This window comes from Pristiophorus japonicus, chromosome 2 (genome assembly GCF_044704955.1).
Source record: "Pristiophorus japonicus isolate sPriJap1 chromosome 2, sPriJap1.hap1, whole genome shotgun sequence".
Taxonomy (NCBI): Eukaryota; Metazoa; Chordata; class Chondrichthyes; family Pristiophoridae; genus Pristiophorus; species Pristiophorus japonicus.
In genome coordinates this window covers 51,083,589-51,097,050 of record NC_091978.1, presented here as the reverse complement: position 1 = coordinate 51,097,050, position 13,462 = coordinate 51,083,589, and the positions used below count along the sequence as shown (strand labels likewise).

At 43.8% G+C, this 13,462-nt stretch overlaps 2 protein-coding genes across 2 annotated transcripts in view; one reads left to right on the top strand and one right to left on the bottom strand.

Moving 5' to 3' along the window:
• Positions 1-9,561: 9,561 nt before the first annotated feature.
• Positions 9,562-10,044, bottom strand: LOC139228616 (zinc finger protein 664-like). Its single transcript, XM_070859802.1, has one exon. The coding sequence runs from the start codon at positions 10,042-10,044 to the stop codon at positions 9,562-9,564; it is 483 nt and encodes a 160-aa protein (XP_070715903.1).
• Positions 10,045-12,596: 2,552 nt separating this feature from the next.
• The window catches only part of LOC139228608 (histone-lysine N-methyltransferase PRDM9-like), a 40,446-nt gene continuing 39,580 nt past the window's right edge, over positions 12,597-13,462 (top strand). Inside the window, exon 1 of the mRNA XM_070859790.1 lies at positions 12,597-12,755. Within this exon, the coding sequence (XP_070715891.1) occupies positions 12,597-12,755 (159 nt within the window). The remainder of the gene's footprint in view (positions 12,756-13,462) is intronic.

The following is a 13,462-nucleotide window of genomic DNA, read 5'->3' as shown; positions in this document are numbered from 1 at the left end:
GTTCTGTATTTAAGCTTACAAAGCACAAGCGCGTGCGTCATTGTTCCATCAACAGACCTCAATATCCTTTTAACATTTACAATGTCTCTAATAATATCGGGACTTTCCATGTAGCTTCAAGTCAAGCAGAGACGTTATCCTGTTATTTCCCATCTTAGCCTGACCGCAAGTCAGCATGTCATCTTCGTACACTACATCCTCTTGCAAGTGACCTATTTATTGTTACTATGTTCTTGATTCGTTCTTGCTTATTGTTGCTAGGCAAAAAAAAACCTTTCTTACCCAGACTGCACCTGCTTACTGGCTTGGCCACTTTTCTGAACACATTTCCCAGACTACAACACTATTCACTACAGTGGACTCCTAAAAAGCCCCACTTGGCTAAAGCAGGCCCCAATTCCTATTTCACATACCGTTTAATGTGTATACCCTTTCCTTATTAGCCCTCCCCAAATGCATTACCTCACACTTCTCTGAATTAAATTCCATTTGCCACTGTTCTGCCCACCTGACCAGTAGATTAATATCCTCCTGCAATCCATGACTTTCCTCTTCATTATCAACCACACAGCCAATTTTAGTGTCACCTGCAAACTTCTTAATCATACCTACTACATTCAAATCTAGATCATTGATGTATACCACAAAAAGCAAGGGACCCAGTACTGAGCCCTGCGGAACCCCACTTGAAACATCCTTCCAGTCACAAAAACATCCATCAACCATTATCCTTTGCTTCCTAAGCCAATTTTGGATCCAACGTGCCACTTTGCCCTGGATCCTATGGGCTTTTACCTTTGTGACCAGTCTACCATGTGGGACCTTATTAAAAGCTTTACTAAAGTCGTTCGTACGCACTACCCTCATTGACCCTCCTGGTTATCTCCTTGAAAAATTCAATCAGGTTAGTCAAACACGATCTTCTCTTAACAAATCCGTGCTGACTGCCCCTGATTAATGTAGATTTATCCTGTCCTTCAGGATTTTTTCCAATAATTTTCCCACACTGAGGTTAGGCTGACAGGCCTGTAATTACTCGGCCTATCTCTTTCTCCCTTCTTAAACAAGGGTACCACATTAGCAATCCTCCAATGGTCCTACGGCACCATGCCTAAATCCAAAGAGGACTGGTCAAGGCCTCTGCTATTTCCTCTTTTGCTTCACTTAACAGCCTGGGATACATTTCATCCAGGCCTGGGGACTTATCCACTTTCAAAGCCGCTAAACCCCTTAATACCTCCTCTCACTATGTTTATTTCATCCAGAATTTCACACTCCTCCTCGATAGCAGTATCTGCATTGCCCCTTTCCTTTGTGAAAACAGATGCAAAGTATTCATTAAGAACCATACCAATATCTTCCACCTCCACACAGATATTATCCTCATGGCCTCTAATAGGCCCTGCCCTTTCTTTAGTTATCCTCTTACTCTTAATGTATTTATAGAACATCTTTGGGTTTTCCTTAATTTTATTTGCCAAGACTCTTTCATGCTCTCTCTTAGCATTCCTTATATCCTTTTTAATTTTACCTTTTAATTCTTTATTCCTCCAGAGATTCTACAGTATTTAACAGTTGGTATATAACATACGCTTCCCTTTTTTTTAATCCTCCCCTGTGAATTCCTAGACATTCAGTGGGCTGCAGAATTATTATTCCTACCCATTTTCTTTAAGGGCACATGTTTGAGCTGAGCCTTCTGGATCTCCTCCTTGAATGCTTCCCACTGTTCCAACACTGATGTACCTATAAGTAGCTGTTCCCAGTCCACCAGTGAACCTTCGTTGCAACGCCTGTAAGGCATGTATTTTCTTTCTAAGATAATGAGACCAAAACGGTGCACGGTACTCCAGGTGTGGTCTCACCAAAGTCCTGTACAATAGTAGCAAGACTTCATTACTCTTATACTCCAACCCCCTTGCAATAAAGGCCAACATGTCAGTTGCCTTCTGATTTCCTTGCTGTACCTGCATTTAAACTTTGTGTTTCCTGTATGAGGACACCTAAATCTCTGAATACCAACATTTAATAATTTCTCACCATTTAATTAATATTCTGATTTTCTACCAAAGTGAGAACTTAAGAACATAAGAATTAGGAACAGGAGTAGGCCATCTAGCCCCTCGAGCCTGCTCCGCCATTCAAAAAGATCATGGCTGATCTGGCCATGGACTCAGCTCCACTTACCCGCCCGCTCCCCATAACCCTTAATTCCCTTATTGGTTAAAAATCCATCTATCTGTGATTTGAATACATTCAATGAGCTAGCCTCAACTGCTTCCTTGGGCAGAGAATTCCACAGATTCACAACCCTCTGGGAGAAGAAATTCCTTCTCAACTCGGTTTTAAATTGGCTCCCCCGTACTTTGAGGCTGTGCCCCCTAGTTCTAGCCTCCCAGACCAGTGGAAACAACCTCTCTGCCTCTATCTTGTCTATCCCTTTCATTATTTTAAATGTTTCTATAAGATCACCCCTCATCCTTTTGAACTCCAACGAGTAAAGACCCAGTCTACTCAATCTATCTTCATAAGGTAACCCTCTCATCTCCGGAATCAGCCTAGTGAATTGTCTCTGTACCCCCTCCAAAGCTAGTATATCCTTCCTTAAGTAAGGTGACCAAAACTGCACGCAGTACTCCAGGTGCGGCCTCACCAATACCCTGTTAGGTTGCAGCAGGACCTCCCTGCTTTTGTACTCCACCCCTCTTGCAATGAAGGCCAACATTCCATTTGCCTTCCTGATTACCTGCTGCACCTGCAAACTAACTTTTTGGGATTCATGCACAAGGACCCCCAGGTCCCTCTGCACCGCAGCATGTTGTAATTTCTCCCCATTCAAATAATATTCCCTTTTACTGTTTTTTTTTCCCAAGGTGGATGACCTCACATTTTCCGACATTGTATTCCATCTGCCAAACCTTAGCCCATTCGCTTAACCTATGTAAATCTCTTTTCAGCCTCTCTGTGTCCTCTACACAACCCGCTTTCCCACTAATCTTTGTGTCATCTGCAAATTTTGTTACACTACACTCTGTTCCCTCCTCCAGGTCATCTATGTATATTGTAAACAGTTGTGGTCCCAGCACTGATCCCTGTGGCACACCACTAACCACCAATTTCCAACCTGAATAGGACCCATTTATCCCGACTCTCTGCTTTCTGTTAGGCAGCCAATTCTCTATCCATGCTAATACATTTCCGCTGACTCCACGTACGTTTATCTTCTGCAGTAACCTTTTGTGTGGCACCTTATCGAATGCCTTTTGGAAATCTAAATACACCACATCTATCAGTACACCTCTATCCACCATGCTCGTTATATCTTCAAAGAATTCCAGTAAATTAGTTAAACATGATTTCCCCTTCATGAATCCATGTTGCGTCTGCTTGATTGCACTATTCCTATCTAGATGTCCCGCTATTTCTTCCTTAATGATAGTTTCAAGCATTTTCCCCACTACAGATGTTAAACTAGCCGGTCTATAGTTACCTGCCTTTTGTCTGTCCCCTTTTTTAAACAGAGGCGTTACATTAGCTGCTTTCCAATCCACTGGTACCTCCCCAGAGTCCAGAGAATTTCGGTAGATTATAACCAATGCATCTGCTATAACTTCTGCCATCTCTTTTAATACCCTGGGATGCATTTAATCAGGACCAGGGGACTTGTCTACCTTCAGTCCCATTAGCCTGTCCAGCACTACCTCCTTAGTGATAGTGATTGTCTCAAGGTCCTCCCTTCCCACATTCTTGTGACCAGCAATTTTTGGCATGGTTTTTGTGTCTTCCACTGTGAAGACCGAAGCAAAATAATTATTTAAGGTCTCAGCCATTTCCACATTTCCCATTACTAAATCCCCCTTCTCATCTTCTAAAGGACCAACATTTACTTTAGTCACTCTTTTCCTTTTTATATATCGGTAAAAGCTTTTACTATCTGTTTTTATGTTTTGCGCAAGTTTACTTTCGTAATCTATCTTTCCTTTCTTTATTGCTTTCTTAGTCATACTTTGCTGTCATTTAAAATTTTCCCAATCTTCTAGTTTCCCATTAACCTTGGCCACCTTATACGCATTGGTTTTTAATTTGATACTCTCCTTTATTTCCTTGGTTATCCACGGCTGGTTATCCTTTCTCTTACCACCCTTCTTTTTCACTGGAATATATTTTTGTTGCGCACTATGAAAGAGCTCCTTAAAAGTCCTTCACTGTTCCTCAATTGTGCCACCGTTTAGTCTATGTTCCCAGTCTACTTTAGCTAACTCTGTCCTCATCCCACTGTAGTCCCCTTTGTTTAAGCATAGTATACTCGTTTGAGACACTACTTCCTCACCCTCAATCTGTATTACAAATTCTTATCCTGCATGGCAATCATTTATGTGGCACCTTATTGAATGCCTTTTTGAAATCCAAATATACCACATCCACTGGTTCCCCTTTATCCATCCTGCTCGTTACATCCTCAAAAAACTCAAAGAAATTTGTTAAAGACAATTTCCCTTTCATAAAATCATCTTAATATGCTTTATCATGCTATGATTCTCTAAGTGGCCTGTTACCATTTCTTTAATAATGGATTCCAGCTCCGCTGGGCAGGCCACATAGTTTGCATGCCAGGCACGAGACTCCCAAAGCAAGTGCATGATGCGGAGCTCCTTATGGCAAATGAGCCAAAGGTGGGCAGTGGAAACGTTACAAGGACACCCTCAAAGCCTCCCTGATAAAGTGCAACATCCCCACTGACACCTGGGAGTCCCTGGCCAAAAACTGCCCTAAGTGGAGAAAGTGCATCCGGGAGGGCGCTGAGCACCTCGAGTCTCAACACTGAGAGCATGCAGAAATCAATCGCAGGCAGCGGAAAGAGTGTGCAGCAAACCAGTCCCACCCACCCCTTCCCTCAACTTCTATCTGTCCCACCTGTGACAGAGTCTGTGACTCTCATATTGGACTGTTCAGCCACCAAAGAACTCACTTCAGGAGTGGAAGCAAGTCTTCCTCGATTCTGAGGGACTGCCAATTATGATGATGATGATGAATGGATTCCAGCATTTTTATGACGACTGATGTCAGGTTAACTGGCCTGTAGTTCCCAGTTTTCTCTCGCCCAGCTTGAACAACAGTGTTACATTTGCTACCTTCCAAAAGTGGCTCGTTGTGCTGATTCTTGTTTGGTGACTCTGGGGCAATCCAATGTCACCCTGTTGGTCCATCAAAAAAAGCCCAGTGATATGGAGAGAAAAATATTGGCTCATTTATTTTATTCTCTGCACACAGCGGGTGTAGAACTGAACCCAACCAGAGGGAGACAGTTGGGAGTGGAGGAAATAAATGTTGGAAATGGTGTGATGGTTTTGAATTTCAGCACAGGGAGGAGGGAATGTGTGACGGAAAAGGAAATAATTTTCCATAGAAACTAGAATTGTCTATTCTGAATTTCTATCCTGTACTTAGTGATGTGTTTTGTAAACAACTTTTACAGAGCATGGGAAGGGGAGAATTTGCAGACGGTAAACTCAATCCAAATATCTCTAACCTGGAGAGACACGAGGATATCCGCACCATGGAGAAACTATGGAAATGTGGGGACTGTTGGAAGAGATTCAGTTACCCATCTGACCTGGACATACATTGACGCAGTCACACTGGGAAGAGGCCATTCACCTGCTCCATGTGTGGGAGGGGATTCACACGGTCAAACATCCTTCTGCCACACCAGTGAGTTCACAAGTGACAGCAGGGTTTGGATTCTGCTGTAATTGCTGCTGTTAATCACATCAGGACTAAACCATGTTCACTCTGACAGTTGGGTTTGATTCTGCTGATGTTAATAATCCCTATAACTAGGCTTGAGATGAATATTCTGGATAAATATTGAATAAATCAGCTTTGTTTCAAACATGCAGTGGGTAGAATATTTGATTTCTCCATGATAAGAGACTAATTGATGTTCTGTTACCGACTGCTCTGTTTTTGGGACTTTTCTTACTCTAGATTATTTCAGTTCTCCTCTAGTTCGCCTTCTACCCAATCAAATCCCAAGCTTGTTCCGTTTGTGTACATGACTTGTGGGTGTTATAGACTGAACTGTAGTGTCTCACTTTAAACTCATCCTTTTATAGAACTATCTAGCATAAGATTTGAAATCTATTTATTTTCTGCACCAATTAACCCTTTCTGGACCTGTGTTTTGAAAAGAGAGCTGCTCCATGTGACAGCCTTTGAAATATTCTGATCTTTGTAATTATCATTACTGATTTTGATGGTCTCATTGATTCATTCTCTTGTTCCTAAAGTAACCTGCACTGTTTTTTTAATCGAGGTAATTGTTTCAAATACTTCCTTTAACAAATCTTTAGCTCCTCCACTGATCCCTGTCAATAATACTTGGTTCGGATGAAGATTTAGAGGTTAGTGTTTGGGGCTAGTGGTTATTGGTTAGGATTGGGGTTAGTGTTTGGGGCTAGTGGTTATCGGTTAGGATTGGGGTGAGTGGTTGGGGCTAGTGGTTATCGGTTAGGATTGGGGTTAGTGGTTGGGGTAGTTGATAGGATGTTAGACTTTGGAGATAGTGATTAGGGTTAGAAACCACTATTGATGACGCGTCCTTTTCATTTCACGATTTTTAACCTCACGCAGACGAGTCACAAAACAGCCTCATGAATTGTTCATTCAAGGAACCTTCTTTCTGACCCGAGCCTGATTTCCTCCCTTCTTTCACATCTCAATATTTCCCACAGAAAAAGACATCAGGAACATTAGACTTTGGGATTTGGGGACAAGAACAGGCAGATCCAGGCGTTGCACTGTGTACATCCCATCATCGGCCAGCCTGAAAATTGCTTCTGAGAATAACCTATCACCAGGCCCCACCAGTCGCTTTCACCCAGGGTTTAAATCTCCAGCGGGTTTGTGTTTCACTTCTTCACTGGGACTGTTCCCACACAACTCTTATTCACCACCAACACTATCCACATTCATTCATTAAAAACAGACCAATACCCGCGAGTAACTGCAGCCCTGCGTCTGACTTCAGTTAAACACACAATTCTAAATATTTTAAAGAGAAAATAAAACCCATTATAGTTCAACAGAGTCTATTCATGAGCAGTGAGCCCCCCCTCACCCCAACTCCTCCCTCACCCCAACTCTCCAGCCTCCTCACCCCAACTCCTCCCTCACCCCAACTCTCCAGCCCCCTCACCCCAACTCCTCCCTCACCCCTACTCTCCAGGCCCCTCACCCCAAATCCTCTTTCACCCCTGCTCTCCAACTCCCTCACACCAACTCCTCCCTCACCCCTGTTCTCCAGCCCCCTCACCCCAATTCCTCTTTCATCCCTACTCTCCTAACCCCCTCACCTCCAACAGCTCTTTCACCCCAATTCCTCTATCCCCCTACTCTCCAATCCTTCACCCCAACTCCTCTTTCATTCCTACTCCCCAATGCCTCTCTCGTCTTTTATTGACTTTATTAGAAAGATAATTGGAACTTGTCAGAATTTGGAAGATATTTAGAAATGATTCTAGAGGTTCACAGAGTTGTGCTATTTCTTTATTCTGTCCACTCGAGGAATTAGATAACAGACTTTCATTTGTGAATATAGAGCTGGAATATTGGGTCATCATGTATTTACTTGTTCCTCATGTTGTCTCTAAATATTGAGTCTTGTGGTTTCTGACACCAGATAATCAAGCTCATAACAACAGATTGTCTTTTACTAACTATATTAACAGCACTGCAAAAATACAGACAGTTACCTGATCCAGAGAACACAGATAATACAGTGGATTCAGAGCTCTCTTAAGAACATAAGAAATAGGAACAGGAGTAGGCCATATGGCCCCTCGAGCCTGCTCCGCCATTCAATAAGATCATGGCTAATCTGATCATGAACTCAGCTCCACTTCCCCACCCGCTCCCATAACCCCTTATCCCCTTATCGTTTAAGAAACTGTCTATTTCTGTCTTAAATGTATTCAATGTCCCATCTTCCACAGCTCTCTGAGCAGCGAATTCCACAGATTTACAAACGTCAGAGAAGAAATTGCTCCTCATCTCTGTTTTAAATGGGCGGCCCCTTATTCTAAGATCATGCCTCCTAGTTCTAGTCTCCCCCATCAGTGGAAACATCCTCTCTGCATCCACCTTGTCAAGCCCCCTCATAATCTTATACGTTTCGATACGATCACCTCTCATTCTTCTGAATTCCAATGAGTAGAGGCCCAAACTACTCAACCTTTCCTCATAAGTCAACCCCCTCATCCCCGGAATCAACCTAGTGAACCTTCTCTGAACAGCCGCCAAAGCAAGTTTATCCTTTCGTAAATATGGAAGCCAAAACTGCACGCAGTATTTCAGGTGTGGCCTCACCAATATCTTGTATAGCTGTAGCAAGACTTCCCTGCTTTTATACTCCATCCCCTTTGCAATAAAGGCCAAGATACCATTGGCCTTCCTGATCACTTGCTGTACCTGCATACTATCCTTTTGTGTTTCATGCACAAGTACCCCCAGGTCCTGCTGTACTGTGGCACTTTGCAATCTTTCTCCATTTAAATAATAACTTTCTCTTTGATTTTTTTCTGCCAAAGTGCATGACCTCACACTTTCCAACATTATACTCCAGGTCTGTAACAAGCTGCGGCTACACTGGCGATATTTATATTTAACTTGTTTACTACATTTGTGATCTGTCCCGATTCAAACCATAATAACAAGGCTATCTGTGCAGTGTTCTGACTGTGAACACAAGGCTGTGTCACTATCACACACACATACCGTTTTCTTGTTTTACTTTTCCATACAAAGACCATCTCTTTCTACACAATTACAGCAGACATGAGCAAGGACGTGAGGCTCATTAAATACACACATTTCACAACAGCAAATGTTACACTGGGACACATCTTCATTCCGTTTTCATTCAGGCAAAATGCAGAGCAGCTCACTGGCACCTTAACAGAGTTTCATCGGCCTACAATATAGAGCTGTAGGATTGGGCCGTGTGATCTGTTTACTTGTTCATCTCTTGTTCAATACATTTGCTAAATGGATTTAAATTTAAAACCAGGTTTGCAGGTGTGATGCTCTATTCACACAATCGAAGATGAGAGATGCTGTGGGGCACACGCTAAGTCCAATAGCTGAAAGTGATTAACAGACTGGGTTTTGTGTTTAGTGACACCGGGCATCTTACCAACATCCTCCCTGGATCCCAAGGCTAGGAAAGGCACTCTAGAAGGTATGGAGAGCTGGGACTTGTCCATGAGAGTAGCCGAAGGTCTGAGAACTGAAATAATCTAGAGTTAGAAAGGAGAAAATGCCCAATAATGGAACAGTCGATAACAGGACACAGATTACTCTCTTATTTTGGGGACATCAAATACACAACATACTGTGTGTTTGAAACATAGCCAATTTATTTGGCATTGATCCAGAATATTAATCTCCAGTGAGTTATAGGGGCTATTAACATTAAGAGAAACAAACCCCAATTGTCAGAATGAACACAGTTCAGTCTCGGATGTGATTATCAGCAGCAATATCAGCAGAATCGAACTTCGGTTAAAATGTGTGAACTCGCTGGTGCCCCAGCAGCTGGGATGATGCAGCAAATCCCTTCTGATACACAGAGCACGTGAACGGCTTCTCCCCTGTGTGAACTCGCTGGTGTGTCAAAAGATGGGTTAAACGAGTAAATCTCTTCCCACACACGGAACAGTGGAACGATCTCTCCTTGGTGTGAACTCGCTGGTGTTGTGAGTTTCCATGACTGGGTGAACTTCTCCCCAAAGTATAGCAACTGAATGGACTCTCATAAGTGTGAAAGAGCTGGTGTTCAGCCAGGTGGAATGACTGCCGGAACCTCTTCCCGCAGTGAGAGCAACAGAATGGTCTTTCGTCAGTGTGAACTCGCTGGTGTTTAATCAGTTCCTCAGAGGGTGTAAAGCTGTTCCCACAGACAGAGCATTTAAAAAGTCTTTCATCGACATGATCAAGTTGGTGTGTAATGAGGTGGGATGAGCAAGTGAATCCTTTCCCACACATGGAGCAGGTGAACGGCCTCTCCCTGTTGCGAGCTTGCTAGACAACTGAGTAAATCCCTTCCAACAGAAGGAGCCTCTCCTCAGTTTCCAGCTAGGATGGTCAATTGATTCACTTCCTACAGTCCCCACATTTCCATGGTTTCTCCATGGTGCGGGTGTCCTCGTGTCTCTTCAGGTTAGATGATCAGTTGAAGCCTCGTCCACACCCAGAACACGTGTACGGTTTCTCCTCGCTGTGAATGGTGCAATGTTTTTTCAGGCTGTGTAACTGCTTAAAGCTCTTTCCACAGTCAGTGCACTGGAACACTCTCACTCAGGTGTGTGTGTCTCGGTGCTTTTCCAGTCACACTGATGTTTGAAATCTTTTCCCACGGGCAGAACAGAAACATTTCTCCTTCCACAGTCAAAGGTCAATGATATTCAGGGCCTAATGTATCGAGTGACTCAGATCTTGATGTGTTATTTGTTTTGAGTTTCCCATTTACATATTTCCCCCTTCTAATACCCTGTAAAAGGAGTTTACAGAAGTCATTACTAAGTACAGGATAGAAATTCAGAACATTTAATTCTAATTTCTATAAGAATTAGGAGCAGGAGTAGGCCATGCGGCCCCTCGAGTCTGCTCTGACATTAAATAAGATCATGGCTGATCCTCAACCTCAACTCCACTTTCTATTAAATATTCTGTCCTCTCTTGTTCCCCCAAGTTGTAAATCCCCATCCCACACACTCTCCCTCCTCCCTGTGCTGAAATCCAAACCCATCGCACCATAGAATCATGGAAATTTACAGCACGGAAGGGAGCCATTTCGGCCCATCATGTCCGCGCCGGCCAACAAAGAGCTATCCAGCCTAATCCCACTTTCCAGCTCTTGGTCTGTAGCCCTGTAGGTTACAGCACTTCAAGTGCACATCCAGGTTCTTTTTAAATGTGGTGTGGGTTTCTGCCTCTACCACCCTTTCAGGCAGTGAGTTCCAGACCCCCCTCTGGGTGAAACAAATTCCCCATATATATCCTCTAAATCTCCTACTAATTACTTTAAATCTACGCCCCCTGGTTGCTGACCCCTCTGCTAAGGGAAATAGATCTTTCCTATCCACTTTATCTAGACCCCTCATAATTTTATACACTTCAATTAAATCTCCCCTCAGCCTCCTCTGTTCCAAAGAAAACAAACCCAGCCTTTCCTCATAGCTAAAATTCTCCAGTCCTGGCGACATCCTTTTAAATATTCTCTGTACTCTCTCTCGTGCAATCACATCTTTCCTGTAATGTGGTGACCAGAACTGAATGCAGTACTCTAGCTGTGGCCTAACTGGTGTTTTATACAGTTCAAGCATAACTTCCCTGCTCTTGTATTCTGTGCCTCAGCTAATGGCAAGTATTCCGTATGCCTTCTTAACCACCTTATCCACCTGGCCTGTTACCTTCAGGGATATCATCTCCAACATTTTCTCCTCCACTACCAGTTTTCTCCCTCCCTCTACTCTGGTTGGGTTCAGTTCTACACCCTGTGTGTGCAGAGTGAGAATAAAATCGGTGAGTTGATGATTTTCTCTCCTGGTCACTGGGCCTTTTCTGATGGACCAATAGGGTGAGCCTGGGTTGCCCCAAGGTCACCTGACAAAAATCAGCACAACAAGGCTCCCTTTCAGGGGCCACTAATATGGGGAGAAACATATGGTCCAATCAAACTGACCGAGACCCTGAAGGCCTGCCCACTCTTTGTTCCTGTCCAAAGTGCTGCGCATGCGCCGTGAATCCCCCCCCCCCCCCCCACCACCTGTCAAAGATGGAGGCCAGTGAGCCTGCTCACCCGGGTGGTCACTGACCGGGCCTGTAACTAGGGGACAAACACGGTGCCTGTGGGCTCTTACTCCGGTCGTAAGGCCTAAATCAGGTGTTTATAAAGCTTTCAAACCCACCCACAGCTCCAATCCATCCCCATAATCTCCTCCCGGCTGCTGATCCGCCTCAAACCACCACCACCACCACTCTCACTGCGCATGCTCAGAGCACACTAAGTTACTGCACCGGCACACTGGGCTCCTGTAGTCATTGATAGGGCACATTCTGCCGCGCGGAGGATTCTGGGTTAATGCACCGCCATTAAAAGCCCCAATTGGTGAACAGATTTTTTGTCATCCCATCAGAGTTGGGGCCGGAGGCAGCAATAAACACAATTAATAAATAAAACATTTTTAAAAATCAGAGCCCGACCTGCACTTTGTACAGTCTACAAGGGGACCAAAATCAGGACATTTGGATTCAAGCAGCAGTGAACAGAATGAATGGAAATTCCGCTACAAAAAATAAACCAATGGGTAGGAGTTACGGAAAGTCTCTCTGAGTGGCAGAAAGTGAGAAGTGGTGTCCTGCAGGGATCCTTGCTGGGACCACTGTTCACCATCATCAGGGGTGGGCACCAAGATGAAATATTAGAGAGGTGAAACAAAGTGCACAGGGGACTGGGAGAGACAAATAGTGATAGAATAAAGAATCATTCAGAAATAGGAGGGATCAGACAGGGGCCAAATGTGAAGCGGTCTAAGATGGGTTTGCAGTGCATGGGCGTAAATGCACAGACCATGGTAAATAAAGTTGGTGAACTGCAGACACAAGTAGCCACATGTGACTATGATATAGTGGCAATAATAGAGACCTGGTTCACACAACGGGAGGATTGGGAACTCGATATTCTTGGCTACAAGGTATTCAGGAAAGATAGGGAAGGAAAAAAAGGGCATTATTGATCAAATAAACCATTATATCACTGGAGAGGGATGATGCACATGAGAGGTCAAAAACAGAATGTATTTGGTTTAAATTAAGGAACAATAGAGGAGCTCTTACGCTACTGGATGTATACTCTACTAGGTGTATTCTATAGGCCACCAAACAGTGGAGAGATATGGAGGAGCAAATTTGCAGAGAAATTACAGAGAGGTGCAAGAACTATAGAGTAGTTGGCATACAGGTACAGCAGGCGGTAAAGGTGGCAAATGGCATGTTGGCCTTCATAGCGATGGAATTTGAGTATAGGAGCAGGGAGGCCTTACTACAGTTATACAGGGCCTTGGTGAGGCCACACCTTGAATATTGTGTACAGTTTTGGTCTCCTAATCTGAGGAAGGACATTCTTGCTACTGAGGGAGTGCAGCAGGTTCACCAGGCTGATTCCCGGGATGACAGGACTGACATATGAGGAGAGACTGGATATTCACTGGAATTTAGAAGGATGAGAGGGGATCTCATAGAAACATATTAAATTCTGACGGGATTGGACAGGTTAGATGCAGGAAGAATGTTCCCGATGTTGGGGAAGTCCAGAACCAGAGGTCGCAGTCTAAGGATAAGGGGTAAGCCATTTAGGACTGAAATGAGGAGAAACTTTTTCATTCAGAGAATTGTGAACCTG